At 40.0% G+C, this 26,423-nt stretch overlaps 1 protein-coding gene across 9 annotated transcripts in view; it reads right to left on the reverse strand.

Annotated features, from left to right (window-relative positions):
* The window catches only part of PTPRM (protein tyrosine phosphatase receptor type M), a 766,944-nt gene that overhangs the window by 444,590 nt on the left and 295,931 nt on the right, over positions 1-26,423 (reverse strand). For all 9 annotated transcript variants that reach the window (XM_032777081.2, XM_032777080.2, XM_032777089.2 and 6 more), the window contains exons 4-5: positions 24,920-24,998; positions 19,919-20,034 (exon numbers count right to left, since the gene is read on the reverse strand). In XM_032777081.2, the coding sequence (XP_032632972.1) occupies positions 19,919-20,034; positions 24,920-24,998 (195 nt within the window). The remainder of the gene's footprint in view (positions 1-19,918; positions 20,035-24,919; positions 24,999-26,423) is intronic.

A 26,423-nucleotide genomic window follows, 5' to 3' on the forward strand; every position in this document is an offset into this window, starting at 1 on the left:
AATGACAGGGAGGAGTGCCCACTTCAGCCCCACTCCACCCCGACAGTTTCCGCCTCCAATCCATTAGTCCCAGTTTTGCTCCCCTCCACACAACAGCTGTCTCTTCCTCTCCACCCCCAAGACCGCTCTGCCCCAGCGCAGCTCCCTCGCCCCCTGCTCACTCTGCCTCATTCCCTCTCTGCCCTGACCAGCTCCCCCCTATTCCCAGTTCTCCCAGCTCCACCTCGCCACTGTTGGGGATCCTTGACTATGCAATAATGGGGACGGTACAGCACTGGGTAGGGTGAATGGATGGAAAAGTTTAGATAACCACTGGACTAGATTGGAACTTTTCAAGGTCACTTCAGCCTAAATTTTCCTATGGAGTTTCATTGTTCGACTCAAGTTGGTTTAGAAAGGTAGCAATTTATTTGCTCTGATTAGCTCCACTCCTTTTGGTGCTTGTTCCTAATTCATTTCCTTGCAGTTTAACTTACATCTTCTGTCTCAAAAGCAGCTTTGGGAAGCCGAGCATGCCTTTTGAAGGTGCTAATTTTGCCAAATTGTTAGGTATTTTTCTAAAATTTCCCCAACCCCATCCCTCCCCATCGCCCTCAATAGGACTGTTATTTTATTCTTGGCATTTACTAATATTAATAATAGAAGAACTTTTCAAGATTTTGCCGGCTTATGTACTTTGTTTTTTTGATTCATTGTTCACTGTTTTTTGATCACTTGTCATTTCTTTGCTTGTTCATTTCTTCCTTGTGAACGTTGCCCCCTCGTCTCGAAATCTACCTTAGCGAGGAACAAGGAAACTATACGTTGTCTTCCTTTTTGAACCCTCTCTTTTTTTAATTGCTTTCCATACTGCTTTACACGCCTATATCTAACTCAATATTAGTGCTAACTTTGAGTTGCACTTTTTTGAAGAGAATGGTTTAAAACAAAAATAATCTCATTATGAACGTGCTAAGATCACATTTCTGTTATATCTTTCGTACAAAATACAACTAGTCACATATGATCTGTGTATCCAGATGTGACAAAGAAATGTAAGCGATGGGGGACACATCTGCTTAATCTCAACATTTCCTTCATTAGTGTCATCCGAATTTACTTTTTGTGTTTACGTTCAAATCAGCTAATACGGACATTTAATTATAGTCTTATGATTAGCCAATGACCTTTTTAACTAATGCTTGGTTTGACACGAAGGAAAACAATTAAACTTAGATACAGTTCCATATTCAATGATATTATTATTATCATAATTCTCCTTCATTTTGACTTTTTAACTGCGGTTCTATTGGCTGAGTTACTCGCATTTTCCTTGACAATTGATGCACAGCACGTAAGTCTTTTGCTTCAGGCACATGATTTTCTCAAGGGCGTCGGATGAGGTATTTTTTCCTTCATGCTAAATCATTGCCAATTGATTCACCTGATTTGCTTTTTGTCCCCTTCTTGAACATCAGATGATGGTCACCTGCACGTTTGAAAAGTGTTTGGAAAGAAATCCACTGCTCTACCAATTGCTTACCCCAACATTAAGGGCTGTTGTAACTGGCTGCCCCAACTTTACCCCTACAATTGCAGGCTGCATCAATAGTGTAACTAAATGGGCTCTTTGCTTTCCGCCAATGCCCTTTTTCACGAACAAAGGCAATTGTATATGTATTCTGTTCACAATCAATGCTGTTCACAAGTGGCAGCTATTACCATACAGTCTTAAGAGCTGCTGAATAGTCAGTGAACGAGATAGATTTTGGACTCACAGCTTTGGATAATATTCCTATCATATGTAGAGAGTTGTATCAAGGATATATGCATTGTACAGGCGGACAATTTAGGGTGCAACCCACATAGCTAACGAGCGTTCTATATGCGTTTTCCCACAGACTGCTGTAATAGGCATGCATGGTCTTTTTGGGGTTGATGGCATTTATGTTTTATTGAATTTACTTCCATATGGATTCCTCATGGACAATTTTAAAGAAACATTTTTTATCTACTGTGGGTTGGAAGTAATGCTTTTTAATTCATCTCAAGGACAGTTCTGCGAACAGTGATACAGATTTTGTTAATTTTATATGCTTATATTATGAATGTCTTCAACTAACCATAAAAATAAGAGATGACTAGTAACTACTTCCGTTCAATTTACAAACGGATTCAGTGAAGCTCTCTACCACTTACACCTGCTGAGGTATGCTCTCAATTTCAATGTCTTGGGTCAGTTGTTTCTGTTTCCAGTAGCCCAGTCATCTGCCAAACAGTATTTCTTATCTGTGAATTGCGTATTTGTCACCTGATGGCCACAGCTCTTTCAGACAATGTAATTAATATGGAATGAAAATGTTGGCATCTTCTGCACACCAGGTTTCTCCTCACCTTCACATCTAAAATAGAAAACCCTAATCAGCCAGGTTAGTACTTTAAGGGAACTGGTGTTCCCAGGCTTTCACTGGCGTATTAGCCTTGCTGACCTTTAACTGGAGTCTCGGTGTAGTTGGTAGCAGCTACTGGGCAAGGCAAGGAGCACCAAACTGACTCAGTAAGAAAACAAAAATAGTATGGGACAAGCAACTGTGTTGTAGGCATGCTCAGGCAGATGGGTTAGCGCATGCTCACAGCATAGCTCGAGGTTGTGGCCTTTGCTATACAGTTTTATCCCAGTAGAGTAGGGCTCTGACATGGGTTCAGTTCTCTTGCGATGTAGAGGCATTGGGTCTTTGTCCAACTCTGGGGAATTCCCTTAATCACTGACCTGTGGACTATTCTGGATATTGTTTCTGTCTCTTTTGTTGGAACTTGAATCACTGTTGATAACGCTTCCTGGGCCCAAAGAGAATAGAATGACTCTCGCCCTGTGGTTGGGCACTCCAATGGGTTACAAGGAGACGGTTCCGGCCCTGCTCATGGATCATTTTAATTATATTAACATACTGGAAACAGCTTCATAGGGACTTGCTGTTGCAAAGCTCCACCCCAGAATACCCTATCGCCCACCGGTTAGAAGACCCGTTCACTCCCCGCTCACAACAGGCAGAGAAACAAGATGAGGATGTCTCACACAACCTGTGTGGTTGCCTTACACTGGGTTACAGGTTATAAGTAAGACGCCCCGCCCCCCATCATTTTTTTGAAAACAGTGCTGCTTAGGTGCCCAACTCCAGGGAGGGCTCGTGGCTTTTGATTCAGTGTGATTGGCTTCCTTCAAGTCAGCTTTAAGCACCCTGACTCTTTTTATGGGCAGGGCTTAGGGCTCTCTTGCTCATTTCCTACGGTTCACTTCACCGGAGCTCTGCCTGCCATGGCTTTTTCTAAACCTATTTTTCTGGGGCCTACTCTCTACTATCTCGTATTAAGGAGCCTGGATACCTTAATTCAGAGTAGGAATTCCTCGTCAGGTGCTGGAGAATTGCACTTCATTCATTCTCCTGACTCTACTCTTGCCCTGCATGCATGAAATTAAGAAATAAAACAGCCACACTGGCGGTCAGACCGTCACCGCCCAGTATCCTGTCTCTGACAGTGGCCAACGGCAGGTGTTCCAAGGATGGAACAGACAGGTTCTCGTAAAGGATCCATTTGCCCTGTTACCCAATCCCAGTTCTGGCATACAGAGGCTAGGGCACCTCCTACCATCCTGCTATAGCATGATGGACATAAATCTTCTACCTCCTTTGAATCCGTTATTAGTTTGCTTCCAACACCCTCTGGCAGGGGTTCCAGAGGTTGACTGTTGTGTTGCGTGAAAAATACTTTCTTGTGTTTGTTTATCCTGCTCCTCTTATTCATTTGGTGGGCCCCTTGTTACTGTATTAATGAAGGAGGTAATACCTTCCCCTTATTTACTTTCTTACACACTCTGATTTTATTAGCCTTTTCTCCTCCCATTAGCTGCCTCTTTTCCAAGCTGCAAGTCTCAGGTCTTACTATCTCTACCTATTATGGAAGCGTTCTATCCTATAATTTTTTGTTCCTTTTCTGAACCTTTTCCAATTCAATATATCTTTTTTGAGATGGGTGACCACATCTGCACCCACTATTTCAAGGTGTGGGCACACCTGGATTTATTATTGAGGCAATATGATCCCTTCTTGTTTATCTGTTCCTGTCGTTTGATGATTTCCACTTTCTTTCATTTTTTTGATTGGAAATCATCTCCTCAACATGCAGCAGCAGCGAATGATCAGACTCCAGTCTCTTTTCTAATTTGACCCATCATTGTACATTACTGGTTCAGATTTATGTTTTTTCTTGAATTTACTTTGCATTTTCACACGATTTCTGCATTTTGTTGCCCATTCATCTGGTTTTGAGGAGATCCTTTTGTGCATCTTGCAGTCTTGCTGGGCTTAACTTCTTGGTAGTTTTGTTTTCTCTGCATTTGGCCTCATGTTTACCCCTTTTCCATTATTTTGATATGTTAATAGGACGGGGAAGGGCCATTACAGATCCTGGGGGACACACTTTTACTCTTCCCTTTCCCATTCTGAAACTATCCATTTATTCTTCCCTGTTTCTATCGTTTACAGTTACTCCAAGAGAGAACCTTCCTCTTATCTATGACGCTTTTTTTGCTTAAGAGCCTTTGTGAGCGACCTTGTCAAGGTTTTCTGAAATCTATAATCCATATATCCATAGATTCCTTTTGTCATGTGTTGTTGACCCCATTAAGACATTTGGATAATTAGGGAAAAGTATTTAGGGGTGAAATCTCAGCTTATTAAAGTCCTGACGTACTCTATCAATTTCAATGGTACCAAGATTTCATGTGATGTTTGTCTGAATCTTACCCTAGGCCTATGATTCGGGGGCGGGAGGGAAATCACAGTGCTGGAGCAGATTCATTTCATGCAATGTTTGGTACTGCCCAGTCCGTCCAGACCATAATTCTGCAAGAGCAGCCTTTCTTGTTGGTACTGCGTAATTTCAGTTCTTTATAATAATGGCAGTGCATCTGCGCAGTAACTATAGCTAATCCATTCATCGAATATAACGCTAGATCTAGTCCTGCTATATTTTAATTCTAGATTTGGGATGAAGCGTGTTGGCTGCGCTATCTTCTTAGCAATCACTTTGTCTTCCTATCAAAGGCAAAGTGGAATCAGCTTTTATTACTGGCTTTCATCTCAAAATTGCTAAAGATGTTTGTCCCATCATGACGTTTACAGTGGCAGTGGTAAAGATTTGGGACCTTCTTCCTTGTGGTGGTAGAACTGTACTATGATATATACTACTTTTTAAAGAATTCCGGACCTAATTCTATGACTAGCAAATCTTCAGCCTCCCGAACTGGATTGCCTTTGGCTTCTGCGTTATTATTGTAGCAGCAGTAGGGTTTGCAACCATGGGAAACTTGCAGGTAGCCAAAACTGTATCAAAAATTTCAAGATTTCTGTCCTTTATAAGTTTCATTACAAAACGTTTGAATTTACACAATTCCTGATCTGTCAAACTCAAGGACTGCAGTTTTTTTGTGAGGCTAAATGACAGCATCATTTGATAAGTGAAATTCAAATAGGGCGCAGAGACTTGTTTTCTTCTCCTGGTATGGAGACAATTCTTCTCTCTTTACTGATTTAAATCAGGGTTGTCTTTACTGACTCAGTAAAAGTTTACTCTAGATTTACCACATGATTATAGTCCTTGGTATTTTATGATGGAATTATGATTTATGACAAGTAATACTAGGACCTGAGCTTCATCTTTGCAGACTGCAACATGTCAATTTATGCAGAGGGTATGGCGGTGAAATCAGCCCTCTGAAGTTCAATGGCAAATTCCACCCACTTTGACTGGTTTCTGATTCAATAGGACTTCACAGGCATAAGTTGAAATGTGCAACATTTCTACAAGAGTCAGCCTTTAAGAATAGCAGTAATTTAGTCATCTTTCAGTCTGAATGTTGGTAAAAAGTCTCTTCTGTATTTACGAAAATCGACGTGTGGCCGATAGACATGGACTACCTAAGACTGTAAGCTCACAACAAGATATACTGTTGCAATAAGATACTTTACGTCATTATAGCTAAATGATAATTGTTCTGTCGATATGTACATCGCATCACGTATTGTTAATAGTAAACCCTTGTTGGCTCTATGGAACATTTTTTGGTCAACTATTTCTTCTCTAACAAGGATATGTTTTTGTTGTTTGCCCACTGTCACGAATTTTCCATTTTTGGCTTGAATCGCTTTTGCTGCAGCCAGGTGTCCCACATATTTTGTTTTTTTGTTCCTGCAGACCTGGATATTGCTTCCTCTTCCTGTGTCTTTTTCCTGAGGCGAGCTATGCAGCAACCAGCTCTCCTAGTTCATCAGGACATCCTGGTCTACAGTGTTGTCTTAGGGATTGGGCACGTCATGGGACCAAGCCATGGTCATGGGCCCAGTCAGCATTCTGTTGGTCAGTTGTAGTACACGAGCTGGATTGAGGCAAATGGGCTAAGACTTGAGTACATTGTCCCTAGTGGCTTCACTCATGGCCTGTGCCACCATAGCCCAGAAGCAGTTGCGTTTTAGTGAATTGGCTCCCATCTTCAACCCAAAGTGCCCATAGTCCTCAGCAGGTGGCTGGGGGAGGCCCTGTGTGTCTCACCCCAATGCTGGGGTTTAATTGCTGTTTGTGGGAGTCTGACTGCTACTTTACTCCTGCTACACATATCGTCTTCTGTTTGGCTTGCGTTCGGTGACCACCTGCTAATGTTTTCCCACCTTATTCATTTTATATTTTAATGTGCAGGCTTTTAGTACTTTCTGGCCTTAATATGATCTCTGCAAGCATTCTGTTTTAACATCGGCCATCCTATCTTGGATATAGGCGTGCTACAGGCTTCTGGTTATAGATGCCCCACATTCACATTCAGCTGGTCCAGTCACAGCAACTGCTACAAACGGCCCGCTGTCCTATTGGAAAAAACGTGGTATTTGCCTTTCATTACCACACCAGTGGTACAAGCTACCTGTTTTCCTTCTACATTTCATTTCACTTCATACTGACTGTGAGGAAATATCAGATCTTGCAAAACAATCTATGGAGGTTCTCACATCCTTCGTGTTTTGATGAGAAGGAGATAAGCTATTTTTTCTCTTGTTGCATCCTTGGGATGCTGATCATACTTTCAAATCTCCTGTTACTGTGAGAATAAGTTTACTGTAACCACAGCCGGTCACCTGAATTCGTTCTTCACATTGCGTGCACTGAAAGTGGCACTGTCCGCATTGAACTTCCACCCTCTGACGCGCAGGAAATGGGGGTTTCTGGCTGGATGGGACAGAAAAAGGCTAGGTTATTACTAGTTTATTAAATATATACGTTTAAAATGTTCCGCATAAATTATTGGAGAAAAAGTGCTAAAGTGTTAGTATGGACTAATGAGAGTCTACAGTTGTTAGTGAGCTTCATTTCCTTTTGCATGTCTCCTGGGATTTTAACAAACCGGGGGAGGGAGGGTGCTATCTTATTGTTTCTGATGTGCAACTTATTTTAAGCTCACCAGACTCTTGTATTAACTTCTATATTAATAAAAGTTCATACTGAATTATTGATGTTTTGACAAGAACATTATTAGTATTATTTAGCAATAGAACACGACAGTTTAAAGTTCTTTTTCGTCTGTCAGGAAACTCTTTTTCCTTTTACTAGTCCCAATGTGTGTAGATTAATGCATCTTTAGCATGATTGCTTGGTTGACATTCCTAGTAACCTTTCCACCAAGAAGCGCGGTATTCTTTAAGACAGCTTCTTCTTGAGACTATGGAGGCAACGTCAAAACGGTGCTTGCTGCATGCTGATACTTATTTTCCGTCTCTTAGGCTGGGAGAACCCCCAATAAGGAACGCACAATGTCTGTAAACACCTTTTCGTGACACCTATAACAAGGAGATTCTCTCAATTTCACTTACTGGGTCATATATTCGGTTTTTTTGTTTTTTTACTAGGAAAGTTCATTGAACTGAAAGGAAACAAACATCAGTTAGAGTATCTCTCTTAGCATAGTTCCAAACAATCCGCTCCCAAGAAGTCAGAGGATCTCTTGGACTAGTTTATAGCTTCCTCAGTATTAGATATTTCAAAGAATTGAGATTACAGATGACACGAACGCATTAGGTGTGACTTAAAAAAAAAACATTAAAGCACTTTTGTAGGATTACTTGGGGTCATGCACTAACGAGGGTTACGGACAAGTCTGATATTAATTCCAGAGAGGAACAATCGTTTAAGTGTCAGCCGGGTCTTCGATAACCGGGAAATTTGGTGGATTACTTCGACAATGTCTCTGTGCGAGAAAGCTATTGCGACTGTATAGGGATTTGATCCTCTTTCTTCTGTCAAAGGAAAATCCATTAACTTGACTTCAGTAACGGTACAGGATTCAAGTACTCGTCTCCAGCATAGTGGTGGAACTTCTTCCTTTAACCGACTCAAGAAGACCCGAGGCACCACTGCATGAGGGGACTACGGGGCTCTAGGCTCCCCTGGGCAACAAGAAAATTAAGAGATCCTTTAGACCCCAACCCTATGCTCTTACTTGCGCATGTCAGGCACATGGAGAGGGGTTCAAGGAAGACGTAAAGCCTGTCTACATAGGTTTTCTTGGTGTAGTTCGCATTGCTCAGGAGTGAGAAAATTACCGCGAGAATAAGCTTCACACCTCCCAGCTAGGATGCGCTGTTTTGCCGAAGATTTTTTCGTCAGCCTGCTACTGGCCTCTTGCTCTGCTATAGCAGAGGCAGAGTTTGCGAGGGCAGTAGGAAGGAAGCGCTGAGGTTTCTCCTTTCTTGGGTGTCTGCAGCCCAGCAAACCTGCTGAAGGCGGAAGCAGTTGGGGGAGACTGAGGCTTGACGCCAGGATCCCAGGGCTTTGTCTACAGGATAGTTTGGATTCCTGGAGGCCCCTTTGGGGCTGTATCTCTCCCTTCGGCTCTCTAGGGACTGGGTAGCACATCCCAGCTTCCTTCACTGTGCGTTCCATGGCCGGGTTGCAACTGGGAGTGGGAGAGGCATTGTGCATGCTCTGACTCCATGCTGCACCTCTCACTACTGCCCTGCCCACAGCCTCTTTCTCCCATTATGGTCTCTATGTGCGGCGGCTTGCTCCGGCGGCACCTCGAAAGAGTTGTGGGATGGGCTGAGCACACCACAGGAGGTTTGTGGGTTGGACAGCAGGGGTCTCAGTATTCCTTCCACGTGCCGCTTGTATCTGCATGCAGCTGGCCGGGGCTGTCTCAAAAAAGTTGTTGGCAGCGCTGCCATGCCAATTCTGAAATCCATACAATTGGTCACATATCCCCGGCAACATGCTTGCCACTAACAGAAGTGCTAGTACAGGACTTGCTTCTTAAGCGAATTTGTGCCTGTCTTAAGTCTAAGTACCTTTCCTTAATAACTTGTGACCCTCAGCAATGAAATCAGGTTTTGTTTGACATTTTTCAAAAACAATTGTGGGATTAATTATTATCCTGTCCTTCTTCTTTATTATTTGATTTTGTTCACGCTTTTCATTTATCTTGCGGATTGATGTCAGCTTAAGTGGCGGTAGTTTCTCTGGGACTGACTGCAGTGGGGGGATTGATAGGTGGCATCTGTGTGTCGAAGCAGACGGACGGAAGCATTGATCGTGTGTTTGAGAAGCGGAGGAGAGGAGCTTGTCTCTTTGGGCGAGGGCTACCACGGCAGAGTGATCTTAGCAGTTCGTTTAGGAGTTTGGGTGTTTTGTTAGTGGGACTGTTAGATTTTAAAATATTTTATCCTGTCGTTGTTGTTGCATTCTTCTTTGGCACTAATTGCTGGAAGTATTTTGATTGTCTATTTGTGATACCTGTTACTATATCCTGCTTCTTTTCAATCGAAAGATTATATTTTTTGACACTTTTGCTTTTTTTTTGCCCTTTAACAATTCTTTATCTAATAGTTATGGCTTACCATTTCTGGACTTTCCATTTACTCTTAATATACTTAAATCACCTCCTCCTTTTCTTGCAAGCCTGTCCAGAATGGATTTTTTCCCTCTGTTGTCTTTAGCCTTCTTTCTTCAACTTTCTACACATACATCATTTATTTATACTGACTTGCTATTTATTTCCTCTTTTTGGTTTGTGATTATTGCTTTATTTCTTTGCTGCTTCCATCTTGAACGGATGGCGCAGATTATAGCTAAAGTTGTCCTTTATGGATTGCAGAATCACAGTTTTTTGGCATCTATTAAATTCTTTAGAATCCATTTCTTCTATTTTCTGTGTACATTTTTTAACTCATCATTTCACTCAGTATTTCTAGCTTTGGGGAATTCTTCCTTTACCACACATTATATCTTTACTGGATGGACTGGCTTGGTTTGCCCATGATGATCAGTCATAATCTACTCCGATTACACTATTATACCTTTCCCTCCACGTCTATCATTCTCACTTTTTTGTTTAAAGTTTGAGATAATTCTTGAGTTTTATTTATTTTTGGCGCACCTGTAAAAGTTGGTTACAGTGTATGACTACCATTTATCTTTTTCAAAAGTACACGCTAACATTTTCAACACATTTATTTTAATCTTTTATTATCGCTTCTGTTCGATGTTTAGATGATTTTATATCCTAAATGTAATTACTTTTATAAAGATTGTTTTAATTAAGTAATTTAGTTTCCCTAGTTTCTTGGTTATGCTGCACATTGTGCACTGTGGGGTGTCTCTGCTCTTCTGCTTTAGTAGAAGTACATGCATGTTTTGAGATTCATTCTAACTCCAGATCAAACTCACTATTTTGCAGGCATATTAACATGAAAATCTCTTAAGCCTATTTTGACTTTTACAGATACACAATTCAAATGCAGTTTAGCACAAAACTGAACGCACCCTGAGACCTTCTACGTTTACTCGAACTAAGTTGCTCGAAATAACAGAGACTGCCTGATTCTACATGGCATCTCGACATTTTCAAGATGTTTCTATGTCTTTCTGAACTAAACTACACCCTTTTTATTGAGGCATCCATATTCACGTAAACTCTAGTTTTTTTATTGACACCTGCCTGTTTACAAACCTTAGGATCTTGCGGGATAGTATTTGCCTTATGCAGTCCCTGCGCCCATTTCACTTATGCAATATAGGCTTACATCTTATTTCAGAATGCATTATATATTATAATCTTATAGCGATTTAATAGCTTTTACATTTCTTTTTTATTTTACTTGGGGCAGTTTGTTGAAAGCCTGAAAATTCTACTATAAGATTTTATTTTGTAGCTGATTCTTCGTACCTTTTTCTTTAACATTAACTTTATCTATGGACTTAACTTTAACTGGGGAGAATATTACAGGGACACATTTTAAACAATTAAATGGCTGGCGACTTTAAGTCTGGGCCAATTAAACAGTGCTGTGAAAGTTATTATGCATGTTGGTAACAAGACAGCTAGCAGTTAAGTGTTCTGGTTGAAAGGTTGAGGTATCATCGTTGTTTAGTTATCGCATTTATGCAGCTTCATCTTGTGTATTGATAAGTTGGAGTTCGGGCATGGTCAGTGTGTTTATTTGTACTGGGTAGCACGAGCGGCCCAATAGGGGTTGAGAGCCCATCATGTTAGGCACTGTTACAAACTTGATCAAGCATTATCTCTACAGTATATGTTAAGACCTTATGCCAATGGTTACTCGCGGTCAACAATTTTTTATACCACTTGAACTGTTATTGACATTTCCGTTTCCTTTGCTTTAGAATATATTTGATAATGACTCAATCTTCTCTTTTCTGTAACTCCTATCTCCTTTTCTACAGAACTGCTGCCTAGCCACTCAGCTCTAGTCTGTAGCAGTGCAAAGTAGCAGCTGCTCTTAATAGCATAATGTGGACACTGGTTACTACTGACATGTCATGAAAAAATGTAAGAATCATACCAAAAAAATTAAATGCTATACAAATTTTCCAAACCGAAATTCTGTTTTGTTCCAATTTGAAACAAAAACAAACTTAGAAATATCAAAATTTCTGTTTAAATAGAAATTCCAAGTTTTGATCAGCTTTACAAACAGGCACATATGCAAACACATATTTTATAAAACAATAAAGGTTTAGAAAACCTGATTTCTGAGCATAGTTAAGAGAAGGACATATTTAACTTGAGAAAAGAAGATTCGGGAGTGTGGATTAAAAACAGTCTTCTAATATATTAAAGTTTTTTATAGAAGGACTCGTGAACCAATTTTTCTCCATGTCCACGGCAAGAAATAATTGACTTAATCTGCCGCCAGGGAGATTTACGTTAAATATTAGGAAAATTTCTATCTAAAAGGATAGTTAATACTATAATGGCTTTGAGGTTTTAATGAACAATTTTACCACTTTTGTTGTTATGCACTGGAAATGACTGGGAGGGAGTGCCACACTTCCAGCCCCACTCCACCCCCAGACAAGTTCCGCCTCCAATCCCATTCAGTCCCCAGTTTTGCTCCACCTCCACACACAGCTGTCTCACTTCCTCTCCACCCCCAAGACCAGCTCTGCCCCCAGACGCAGCTCCACTCCGCCCCCTGCTCAGCTCTGCCCTCATTCCCTCTCTGCCCCTAGACCAGCTCCTCCCCTATTCCCCAGTTCTACCCCCAGCTCCACCTCCAGCCCACTGTTGAGGGATCCTTGACTATGCAATAATGGGGACAGGGTACAGACACTGGTAAGGGTGACATGACTGGAAAAGTTTGAGAACCACTGGACTAGATGAACTCTCAAGGTCACTTCCAGCCCTAAATTTCTATGGAGTTATCATTGTTTGACTACAAGGTGGGATTAGAAGGTAGCAATTTATTTGCCTCTGATTAAGTCCAACTCCTTTTGTGCTTGTTCCTAATTCATTCCTGCAAGTTAAAATATACATTTCTGTCTCAAAAGCAGCTTTGGAAAGCAGAAGCATGCCTTTAGAAGGGGCTAAATTGCACCAAATGTTAGGTATTTTCTAAAATTTCCCCCCAACCCCATCCCTCCCACCTATCGCCCTCAATAAGGACTGTTATTTATTCTGGCAATTTACTAAATATTAATAATAAGAAGAACTTTTCAAAAGATTTTGCCCAGGCTACATGTACTTTGTTTTTTGATTCATTGTTCACTGTTTTTTGATCCACTGTCATTTATTTGCATGTTCATTTCTTCCCCCTTGTGAAACGTTGCCTCAGTCTAGAAATATACCTTAGCAGAGGAACAAGGAAAAATATACGTTGTCTTCCTTTTGACACCCTCTCTCTTTTCTTTTGGTTTTCCTACTGCTTTACACGCATATATCTAACTCAATATTAGTGCTAACTCTTGAAGTTTGCACTTTTGAAAGAGAATGGTTTAAAACAAAAATAATCTCATATGGAATGCATAAGAATCACATTTCTGTTTATTCTTTCAGTACAAAAGAACAACTAGTCACATACTGGCAATAACCTGTGCTGTCCACAGATGTGACAAAGAAAATGTAAGCAGATGGGACACATCTGCTAATCATAAACATTCCTTCATTAGTGTCATCAGATTTACTTTTGTGTTTACGTTCAACACATCAGCTAATGAGGACATTTAATTCATAGTGCTTATGATCTAGCCAATGACCTTTTAAACTAAATGCTGGTGACAACAGAAGGAAAACAATTAGAACTTAGATACAGTTCCATATATTCATGAATATATTATATTCATAATTTCCTTCATTTGACTTTAAACTGAGGTTATATTGGCTGAGTTACTCGCAATTTATCTTGACAATTGCATGCACAGCACGTAAAGTCTTGTGCTTCAGGCTACATGATTTTCTAAAGGGGTCAGGATGAGTATTTTTTCCTTCATGTAAATCACTGCACAATTGATTACATGAATTGCTTTTTGTCCCCCTTTCTTTGAAACATCAGATGATGGTCACTGCACGTGTTGAAATAAGTGTTTGGAAAGCAAATCCAATGCTCTTCAACAATAGCTAACCCCAAAACATTAAGGAGCTGTGTAAATGCTGCCCCAACTTAACCCTACAATTGCAGGTGCATCAATAGTTAAACTAAATGGGCATCATTTGCTTTCCGCCAATGCCCTACATTTTCACGAAAAAAGGCAATGTATATTATTCTGTTTCACAATCAATGCTGTTACACAAGTGGCAGCCTATTACCATAAAGTCTTACAGAAAGCTGCTGAATAGTCAGTGAACAGAGATAGATATGAATTCACAAGCTGTGGATATAATTTACTATCCATGATGTGAGAGTTGTATCAAGGAAACTTATAGCATGCTACAGGGACAATTAGGGGTGCAACCCACATACCAGCTAACGAGAGTTCTATATGCGTTTTCCCACAGACTGCTGTAATAGGCATGCATGGTTTTATGTGGGGTTGAATGGCATTATGTGATGTGAATTTAATTCCATATGAGACATCCTAATGGAAATTTTAAAGAAAACATTTTTTTCTACTGTGGGTGGAAGTAAATGCTTTAAAATATCTCAAGACAGTTCTTCCGAACAGATGATACAAGATTTGTATAATTTTAATATGTTCATATTATGAATGTCTTCAAATAACCCATAAAAAAATAAGAGCATGACTAGTAACTACTTCAGTTATCAATTTACAACGGACTTCAGTGAAGCTCTCTACCACTTACACCTGCTGAGGATATGGCTCTCAATTTCAAATGTTTGGGTCAGTTGTTTTTCTGTTTCCAGTACACAGTCATAATGCCAAAAACAGTAATTTCTTATCTGTGAATTGGGTATTTGTCACCTGATGGCCACAGCCTCTTTCAGACAATGTAATTAATATGGAATGAAAAATGTTGGCATCCTCTAGACAACCAGGTTTCTCCTCACCTTCACATCTAAAATAGAAAACCCCTATCAGCCAGGTGTACTTTAAAGGGAACTGGTGTTCCCCAGGCATTTCACTGGAGTACTTAAAGCCCTGCTGACCTTTAAATGGAGATAATCGGTGTAGTTGGTAGCAGCTACTGGGCAAGGCCAAGGAGAACAAACTGACTCAGAAGAAACAAAAATAGTACATGGAGAACAAGACAACCTGTGTTGTAGGCATGCTCAGAGCCAGATGTGGTAGGCATGCTCAAAGCATGCTCAGAGGTGCTGCCTTCTGCTATACAGTTTTATCCCAGTGAGTAGGGCTCTGACATGGGTTCAGTTCTCCCCTCTGCCAGATGTAGAGAATTGGGTCTTGTCCCAACTCTGGGGAATTCCCTTAATCACTGAACTGTGGAATATTCTGGATATTGTTTCTGTCTCTTTTGTTGGAACTGATCCACTGTGGATAAACAGCTACTGGGCCACAAAGAGAATTAGAATGACTCTACAGCCCTGTGGTTAGGGCACTCCAATGGGTTACAAGAGAGACAGGTTCCGGCCCCTGCTCCAATGGATATTTAATTATTTACACATACTGGAACAGCTTCAATAGACTAGACTGTGCAAGATCCACCCCAGAATACCCTATCGCCCACCGGTTAGAAGACAAGTTCAAATCCCCGCTCCACAACAGGCAGAGAAAAGAATTGAAGACAGGTCTCACACAACCTGTGTGAGTGCCCTGACCACTGGGTTAAAGGTTATAAGTAGACAGCCCCCGCCCCCCCCATCATTTTTCTTGAAAACAGCTGACCTGGCTTAGGTGCCCAACTCCAGGAGAGGGCTCGTGGCTGTGAATCCAAGTGTGATTAGGCATCTCCTTCAAGTCCAGATTTAAGCACCTGACTCCTTTTTATGGGCAGGGCTTAGGGCTCTCCTTGGCATTTCCTACAGGTTAACTTCAACGGCTCCCTGCCTAGCACACTGGCTTTTCTAAATCCTATTTTTGGGGCCTAACTCTCTCCATATATTATATAAGGAGCCTGGATACCTAATTCAGAGTTAGGAATTCCTCCGTCAGGTGCTGAGAATTGCAACTCATCATTTCCCCTCCTGAATCCTACCTCTGAACCCTAGCAATGCATGAACATTAAGAACATAAAAACAGCCACACTGGGTCAGACCAAAGGTCCAGCAAGCCCAGTATCCTGTCTTCTGACAGTGGCCAACGGCAGGTGTCCCAAAGGGAATGAACAGACAGGTTATCGTAAAGTGATCCATGCCCTGTTACCCAATCCCAGCTTCTGGCAAACAGAGGCTAGGGACACCATTCCTACCCATCCTGGCTAATAGCCATTGATGGACCATAAATCTATCTACCTCCCTTTTGAATCCCGTTATAGTATTGGCCTTCACAACACCCTCTGGCAAGGAGTTCCAGAGGTTGACTGTGTGTTGCGTGAAAAAATACTTTCTTGTGTTTGTTTTAATCCTGCTACCTATTAATTTCATTTGGTGGCCCCTTGTTCATGTATTATGAGAAGGAGTAAATAACACTTCCTTATTTACTTTCTCTATACCACTCATGATTTTATAGACCTTTATCATCTCCTCCCTTAGCTGCCTCTTTTCCAAGCTGAAAGTCTCAGTCTTACTAATCTCTCCTCATATGGAAGCCGTTCAATAACCCTAATAATTTTTGTTGTCCTTTTCTGAACCTTTTCCAATTCCAATATATCTTTTTTGAGATGGGGTGACCACATCTGCACACAATATTCAAGGTGTGGGCACACCATGGATTTATATAGAGGCAATATGATACCTTCTGTCTTATCTATCCCTGTCTTGATGATTCCCAACTTTCTGTTCACTTTTTTGATTGAAATCATCCTCTCAACGTGCAGCAGCAGAGAATGATCCACGACTCCAAGATCTCTTTCTAAATTTAGACCCCATCATTGTAAATGTACTGTTCAGATTATGTTTTCCAATGTGAATTACTTTGCATTTATCAACACGAAATTTCATCTGCCATTTTGTTGCCCATTCATCTGGTTTTGAGAGATCCTTTTGTAGCTCTTTGCAGTCTGCCTGGGACTTAACTATCTTGAGTAGTTTTGTTTTATCTGCAAATTTGGCCACCTCACTGTTTACCCCTTTTTCCAGATCATTTATGAATATGTTAAATAGGACTGGGCCCAGTACAGATCCCTGGGGGACAACACTATTTACCTCTCCCCATTCTGAAAACTATCCATTTATTCTTACCCTTTGTTTCCTATCGTTTAACCAGTTACCAATCCAAGAGAGAACCTTCCCTCTTATCCTATGACAGCTTATTTTGCTTAAGAGCCTTTGCTGAGCGACCTTGTCAAAGGTTTTCTGAAAATCTAAATACACTATATCCACTAGATCTCCTTTGTCCATGTGCTTGTTGACCCCCATTAAGACATTTTGGATAAGTAGGGAAAAGTATAGGGGTGAAATCTCAGCCTTATTAAAGTCAATGACAATACTCCTATCAATTTCAATGGTACCAAGATTTCACTGTAGATGTTTGTCTGAATCTTACCCTAGCCTACTGATTCGGGGGCGGGAGGGAAATCACAGTGCTGGAAAGCAGATTATTTCATGAAATGTTTGGTACTGCCCAAGTCCAGTCAGACCATAAATTCTGCAAGAGCAGCCTTTCTTGTGGTACTGCAGTACTTTCAGTTCTGGCCAGAACTAAGCAGAAAAAAATAATAATCTTTAACTAAATTAATAGTATATTTAAATCTCATACAAAGCATTTGGGATAAAGGTGTGGACTGCTTCTTACTTAAGCAAATCACTTTGTCCATTCCTATACCACAAGGCAAAAGTGGAATCAGCTTTTATATACTGGCTTTCAAACTCAAAATATGTAAAAATGTTTGTCACAATAATGAGTTAAATAGTGGCAGCTGAGTAACAGACTTGGGACCTTCTACCTTGTGGTGGTAGAAAAACTGTACTATGATAAATATACTTACTATTTAAGAATTCGGAACCTGAAAAATTCTATGACATAGCAAACATCTTAGCAGCCTCCCAGAACTGGAATTGCATTTGGATCATGGTTATTATATGTAGCAGCAGATAGGTCTGCAACCATGGAAACTTGCAGGTAAGCCCCAAAAAATGTAATCCAAACATTCCAGAATTTCCTGTCAACTTTATAAAGTTCATATACAAAAACGCATTTGGAATTTACACAATTCCTGATCTGTCAACATCAAGGAACTGCAGTTTTCATTATGCTGAGGCTAAATGACATGCATCACTTTGAATGAAAAGTGGACATTCAAAAATAGGAGGCAGAAGACCTATGTTTTCTTATCCTGGATATGGAGACAAATTCTTCTCTCTGTTACCTGATTTAAATCAGGAGTGTCTTTACTGAACTCAGTAAAGTTACTCTAGATTTACCACACTGCAATTAAATAGTCCATGCTATTTTACTGAATGGAAATTATGATTATGACAAAGTAAAATAATAAGGAACTGAGCTTCAATCTTGCAAAGACTGCACATGCTCAACTTTATGCAGAGGTATGGGGTGAAATCCCAGCCCATCTGAAGTCAATGGCAAAATTCCACCCATTGACTGGTTTCACTGATTCAAATAGGACATTCACAGCATAAAGTTGAACATGTGCACAAATTTCTACAAGGTCAGAGCCTTAAAGAAAATGACAGTAATTAATTCATCATTTCAGTCTGAATGTTGGTAAAAAAAAAGTCTCTCTACTGTATTTAAACGAAAATATGAACGTGTGAGCCGTAGAACATGGGACTAACCTAAGGACTGATAAGCATCACAACAAAAAGTATACTGTTGCAATAAAGGATACTTTACAGTCAGATAGCTAAATGAAATTAATTGTTCTGTCAGATAATGTACAATCAGCATCAACTATGATAATAGTAACCCATTGTTGAGCTCTATGGGAACATTTTTGTCAAACTATATTCTCTCTAACAAGGATATGTTTTTGTCTGTTTTGCCCAACTGTCACAGAATTCCATTTTTGGCCTTAGAATCTGCCATTTTGCTGCAGCCAGGTGCCCAATATTTTGTTTTTTCTGTCCTGCCAGACCTGACTATTGCTTCCTCTTCCTGTGCTGCTTTCACTGAGGCGAAGCCATGAGCAACAGCTCTCCTAGTTCATCAGGACCATCCTGGCTCATACAACATGTGTGTCTTGAGGGAGAATATGGCAGTCAGGGACCAAGCCAATGAGTCATGGGCACCAGTCAGCATTCTGTCTGGTACAGATTGTAAAGTACACAGAGCTGGATTGAGGCAAACTGGGGCCTAAGCACATTGAAGTACAATGTCCTAGTGGCTTCACTCCATGGCCCTGTGCCCACCATAGCCCCAAGAAGACTGGTATAGTAGCATTAGGCCCCATCTTCAACCCCAAAAGTGCCCCATAGTCCTCAGCAGGATGGCTGGGGAGGAAGGCCCTGTGTACTCACCCCAATGGCTGGGGTTTATCTGCCTGTTTGTGGGAGCTGGACCTGCTACACTTTCCTCCTGCTACACATATAGTCTTCTGTTTGGATATGCGTTAAGGTGACCACCTGCTAATGTTTTCACACCTTCATTACATTTTATAATTTAAATGTGCAGGCTTCATTAGTACTTTCTGGCCTTAAAATAAATGAATCTATGCAAAGCAATTCTGTTTTAACATAGGGCATCCTATCTTGGATATAGGCAGTGCTACAGAGCATTCTGGTTAATAGATGCACACCAACATCACCACTTACAGCTAGGTCAGTCACAGCAACTGCTAACAAAAGGCCCAGCTGTCACTATGGAAAAAGTGAGTATTTACCTTTAATTACCACACAGTGGTAACAGAGCTACCATAGTTTCTCATTCTACATTCATCCACTCATAACTGACATGTGAGGAAATATCAGATACTGCAAAAGAACAAATACTATGGAAAGGTTCAAATCCATTAGGCTAGTATTGATGAGACAGGAGATTAAGCTATTATTTCTCCTCTTGTGCCACTCCTTGGGATGACTGAATCATACTTTCAAAAAATCTCACTGTACTGTGAAAGAAAATAAGTTACCTGTAACCACAGCCGGTCACCTGAATTCGTTTTACCATTGGCAGTGCACTGAAAAGTGGCAAACTGTCCGGCATTGACTTCCACACTCTGAAGACGCAGGAAATGGGGGGTTTTGGCTGATGGACAAGAAAAAAAGGATAGAGTTATACTAGTTTATTAAATATATACAGTTTTAAAATGTTCCAGCAATAAATTTACACTGGAGAAAAAAAGTGCTAACAAGTGTTTTAAGTATTTGATTCTAATTGTAGAAGATACTACAGTCTGTTAAGTGAGCTTCATTTCATTTTGCATGTCTCTGGGATACAACAAAAGAGAAGGGTGCTATCTTATTGTTCCTGCTGTGCAAATTATCTTAGCTCAACAGCCCTCTTGTATTAACACTTCTATATTAATAAAGATTATACTGAAATCTAATTGATGTTTTGAACAAAAACATATTAGCTATTTATACTAGCAACTAGACAAGAACAGTAAAAAGTTAAATTATGTTGTCAAGGAAACTACTTTTTCCTTTTAACTAGATACAATGTGTGTAGATAATGCATTTTAGCATGATTGCTTGGTATGCTACAGTTCTAGCATAACATTTCCACCAAGAGCAGCGGTATTCTTTAAAGACAGCTCTTCTGAAGACTATTGGAGGAAAACAAAACACAGTAGCTGCTGCATGCTGATACTTATTTCCAGTTTAGGCTGGGAGAACACCCCCAATAACAGAAAAGCAACATGTCTGTAAACACTCTTTCAGTAAGACACCTATACAAAGGAGAATTCTCTCAATTTCACTTAACTGGGTACATATATTGGTTTTTGTTTTTACTAGAAAAAGTCAATTGAACTGAAGAAAAAAAATCAGAAATTAGAGAGTATTCTCTCTAAGACAATAGTTCCAAACAATCCAGCTCCCAAAGAAGTCAAGAGGAATCTTTCCATTGACTAGTTATAGCTACCTCAGTACTAGAAATATTTCAACGAACTGAAGAGATCTACCAGATGAACAACGAACGATTAAGGTGTTGACTTAAAAAAAAAAAAAACATTAAAAGAACTTTGTAGGCATAACTTGGGGAATCATAAGCATAACAGGGGATATAAGAAAGATCTATATTAATTCAAGAGGAACAATCGTTTAAGTGTCAGCACAAGGGATCATACGATAACCGGGAGAAATTTTGGATGAATACTACGAAAAATGTCTCTGTGGAGAAAGCTATTAGACTTTGTAATAGGGATTTGATCCTGCTTTCTTCTAGTCAAAGGGAAAAATCCCATTGACTTCAGTGGTACAGGATTCAAGTACTCGTCTCACAAGCAAGTGGTGGAACTTCATTCCTTTAAAACCAGACTCAAGAAAGAACCAGACAGGCACCACACTAGCAATGAGGGGACTAACGGGGCAGCTAGGCTCCACACTGGCAACAAGAAAATTAAAGAGAGCCTTTAGACCCATTTGACCCTGGCCTATTAACTTGCAGCCAATGTCAGGCATGGAGAAGGGAGTTCAAAGGAAAAGACGTAAGCCTAGTCTACAATAGGATTTTTACATTGGTGTAGTTACGCATTGCTCAGGAGTGAGAAAAATACATGCCTGAGACATAGCTATCCCAACCTAACCCCCAGCATAGAAAGCGCTAGTTTGACCGAAGAATTTTTTCGTCAGCCTAGCTACTGCCTCTGCTACTGCTAATAAGCAGAAGGCAGGTTTGCGAGGAAGCAGCTAGGAAAGGAAGCGCTGGGTCATGCCTTTCTTGGCTGCTGCAGCCCAGCAAACCTGCCTGAAGGCAGAGAAGCAGTGGGGAGACTGGGCTGCGACCAGGATCCCAGGGCTTTCTACAGGGAGTGGGATCCTGGAGGCCCCTTGGGGCTGTACCTCTCCCTACGCTCTCTAGGAACTGGGGCTCAGCACATCCCAGCTCTTCCTTCACTGGTTGCAGTTCCATGGCAGGGTGCAACCTGGAGAGTGCAAGGAGAGGCATTGTGCAGCTCTGACATCCATGCTGCAACCCTCCTCCCACTACTGCCCTGCCCACAGCCTCTTATCTCCCATATGGTCTCTATGTGCAGGCAGGCTTGCTGGGCGGCAGCCTCAGAAAGAAGTGCTGGGATGGGCTGAGCACCAACCACAGGCAGGTTTGTGGGGTTGCAGCCAGGGAAGTCTCAGTACTTCCTTCCCCACGTGCAGCCTTGTAAATCTGCATGCAGCTGGGGCCTGTCTCAAGAAAAGTTGTTAGCAAGCAGCATGCCATTGCCAATATCTGAATCCCATTAACAATGGTCAAATATCCCCAGCAAAATGTTGCCACTAACCAGAAGTTGCTAGTACCAGGATTGCTATTAAGCAGAATTTGCTGTGTATTAAGTCTACAAAGTTACCTTTCCCAACTAAACTTGTGAACACCTCAAAGAATGAAATCAGGTTTGTTTGACAAGTTATTTTCCATAAAACAACATTGATTGGCATTAAATTATTATCCTGTCCTTTAATTCTTTATTATTTGAATTTTGTACCAGCTTTTCCATTATCTTGACCAGGACTGATGTCAAGCTAAGTGGCCGGTAGTTTCTCTGGGACTGACTGCAAGTAGAGGGGGATTGATAGGTGGAGTCATGTGTGTCAGAAGCAGACAGGACCAGAAAAGCATTGATCAGTGTGGTTCTGGAAAGAAGCGGAGAGAGAGAGAGAGCTTCTTTTGGGCAGAGGGCTGGCCAGAGATGATCTTAGCCAGTTCGTTTAGGAGTCTTGGGTGCTAGTTAGTGGGACCTGCTGATTTAAAATATTTATCCCTAGTAGTTGTTGTTGAACATTCTTCTTGGTCACTAATTGACTGGAAAGTATTTGATTGTCCTCATGTGATACCAGTACATCATCCTGCTTCTTTCCAAATACAGAACAGATATATTTTTTGAACACTTTTGCTTTTTTTTGCCCCATTAACAATTTTATCATCTCAATATAGTTAAGGGCTTAACCCATTTCTAGGACTTCATTTACTCTTAATATACTTAAAAACCTCCTCCTTTTTCTGCATAGCCCTGTCAGAAAATGGATTTTTTCCACTCTGTTGTCTTTAGCCTTCCTTCTCAACTTTCTACCCACCATAACATCATATTTATACTGATTGCTATTTAATTCCCTCTTTTTTCTGGTTTGTGATTTATTGCTTTAAATTTCTAATTGCTGTCTTCCCTTCATCATTGAACCAGGATGGGAGTATAGCTAAAGTTGTCCTCTTATGGATTGCAGAATCACAGTTTTTTGGCCATCTAATAAAATTCTTAAAGAACTCCAATTTTCATTCATATTTTTCTGTGTACATTTTTTCACTCAATCCATTTCACTCAGTTTTCCTCAGCTTTGGGAAATTACTCCCTTTAAACCACCAAATATATACATATTTACTGACTGGAACTGGCTTCTGTTTGCCCACATGAAATGCAATCAGGTCATAATCTACCCGACTACCTATTAACTACACTTCCACCTCCAACGTCTATCATTCTCATTTTTTTGTTTAAAAGTTTGAAGATAATTACTCTGAGTTTATTTATTTTGGCAGCAACACTGTAAAAGTTGGTACAGTGTATGAATACCATTATCTGTTTTCCAAAAAAATTACACGCTAACAATTCAAACACAATATTTTAAATCTTCTATTATACGCTATAACTGTTTCGATGTTTAGAATGAATTCTTAATATCCTAAATTAATTACTTTATTAAAGAATTGTTTAATTAAAGTAATTAAGTTTCAACACTAGTTTCATTGGTTATGCTAGCACATTGTGCACTGTGGGGTGTACTCTGCTCTCTGCTTTAGTAAGAAGTACATGCATGTTTTGAGAATTCATCATTATAAACGCACAGATCAAAACTCAAATATTTTGCAGGCAAAATTATTAACATGACAAAATACTACTTAGCCTATTTGAATTACAGATACAAATTCAAAATGCAGTTTAAGCACAAACACTGAACAAGCACCATGAGAACCTTCTACGTTTACTAGAACTAAGTGAATCAGAAATAACAGAGCTGCTGATTCTACATAGCCATCTCCACATTTCAAGATGTTTCTATGTCTTCCTGACACTAAACACTAAAACCATTTTTATGAGGCACTCCAATATTCAACAGTAAACTACAGTTTATTTTAAATGACACAATGCCTGTTTACAAACCATTAGGAATACCTGCAGGGATAGTATTTGCCAATTACATGCAGTCCCCTGCCCCATCAACCTTATGCACAATAATAGGCTACAATCTTCATTTCAGATGATTATATATTAATAAATCTTTATTAGCTGAATTTAATAAGCTTTAACAATTCTAAATAATTTTATTTTACTTGGGCAGTTTGTTGAAAGCCATGACAAATTACTACATATAAAGCATTTTATTTGTAGTATTCTTACAGTACCACTTTTCTTTAAACACTTACTTATATCTATGGACTATAAACCTTTAAACTGGGGAAGAATATTACAGGAAACACATTTTAAACAAATTAAAAATGTGCAGAACTTTAAGCTCTGGGCCCAAATAACAGTGCTGTGGAAAGTATATTATGCAATGTTGCATAACAAAGCAACAGACACATAGCCAGTTAAGTGTTCTGGTTGAAAAGGTCTGAAGGAAATCACATGTGTTTAGTTCATCGCGACTTCACTGCAGCCTCAATCTGTGATATCTGATAAGTGGAGTTGGCATGGGTCAGTGTTGTTATTATTTGTACTGGAGTAGCACGCAGAGGCCCCAATCAGGGATTGAGAGCCCCATCATGTTAGGCACTGTACAAAACTTGAATAAGCAATTATCTCTACAGTTATGATGTAAAGCACCTTAATGCTTACAATGGTTACTCGACAGTCAACAAATTTTTATAACACTGGAACTGTTATTGACATTTCCCGTTTCCTTTGCTTTAGACATATATTGGAATAATGACTCAAATACATTTTAGGAAGACTGTTACAAAATAACATATATGCACTTACTGCACGGATGTCCTAAAACCTTCACCTCATCAATAGCCAGGTATCCTTGATGACCTGAAGTGACTACTTCAAAAATAACCTGAGAAGTGAAGAGAGAACTCTGTAATTACACATTGGAAATAAAGTCTCTTATATCCATTACATTACTATGGAAAAATAAGACAACTATGTATTTATTTAAATAGCATGTTGAGAACTCATAACAAAAAGTCAAGAATGCATCTTTCAAATGATTTAGGACCAGAACATAAACTGCATTTTCACAGTGTTACTCCCCACTGGGTTAACACCACATTAAAGAGACTCCAAAAGCTATTGGATCTACAGGACAGTCAGATTAGCTTTTCATTTTCTGACTTTTATAGTGCAAACCCGTTTATATTTAATACATTACAATTATACGGTATAGCCACATTTCTGTAGTGAACTGTATCAGACACATGCATGGTTATTTTCATGAGTGCATTAGACATGCTCTTACTCCTGCACCTACTGTACTAAGTTAAGTAAAGCAGATCTATTGGCTACAGTTTGTTTGATGGCTATAAATAGGTCACAAGATAAATGGACTGCTCTTGTCAGCTGAATTAAGAGCATTCAAAAGTAAACGTCTGCAAACTTTGGCAGCCCTTCTTTGAACAACTCAAGTCTGTTTATGCAGAACAGGAAAAAAAAATGCCAGTGGCATTAATGGATACTTTTTCAAAGTAATACACAGGAGATGCATGATCAAATCCTGCTATTTTTTTTAATCCTGCTTTTCTTTGGAAATTTATCCCCAATTGTTTTTCTCTACTGTGCTCCAAAAGCATACAAAAAAAGTTTGGGAGAAATTTCACAGGTATGCTCTATATTTGACCTTGGAGAAGTTGCATAAAAACACAAGTGTACCATGATCCTTTGCTGCAATGGTTTAAATGACAAGAGTCCAATACAGAATGCAATATGTCACAATGACAATATGGAGCTAGCATAATATTAAAATAAGGTAATGGGTTTTCTGCTGTTGAATAAACACTATAAAATCACGGATCATGAATTTAAAATAAAATCTTGAGATGACTGTATTCTTCATCATTCCTTGTCCTCACAACAGATAAATGAGTTGGTTTGTCCCATCTTAAAAAACCCGGCTTTAGTCACAACTCCCAGTAAAAGTTTCACTCCACCGTCTTTCTGCCCTTCATCTCTATACTAACTGAACGAATAGCAGCCTTAAACTCCTCTCATATATTTTCATTTGGACCCCCCAGTCCACAAATGCGGCTTCTATTCCCTATACTCCACTAAACAATTCTCACCAAGGTCCCTAATAAATTCTTCTTGGACAAATATAAGGGCTTTTATTCCATCCTCTTCCTTCGACACCATTGACCATACTCCTCTTCTTGAAATCCTGTCAACCCTGGGCGTTCTTGGCTCTGCCCTCTCCTACCTCTATAACTGCTCCTTTGGTGCTTCTGCTACTTCTCCCCCTTTTGATGGGAGTCTCATTGGGCAGAGG

The sequence above is a fragment of the Chelonoidis abingdonii genome, chromosome 2 (genome assembly GCF_003597395.2).
Source record: "Chelonoidis abingdonii isolate Lonesome George chromosome 2, CheloAbing_2.0, whole genome shotgun sequence".
In the NCBI taxonomy this organism is placed as follows: Eukaryota; Metazoa; Chordata; order Testudines; family Testudinidae; genus Chelonoidis; species Chelonoidis abingdonii.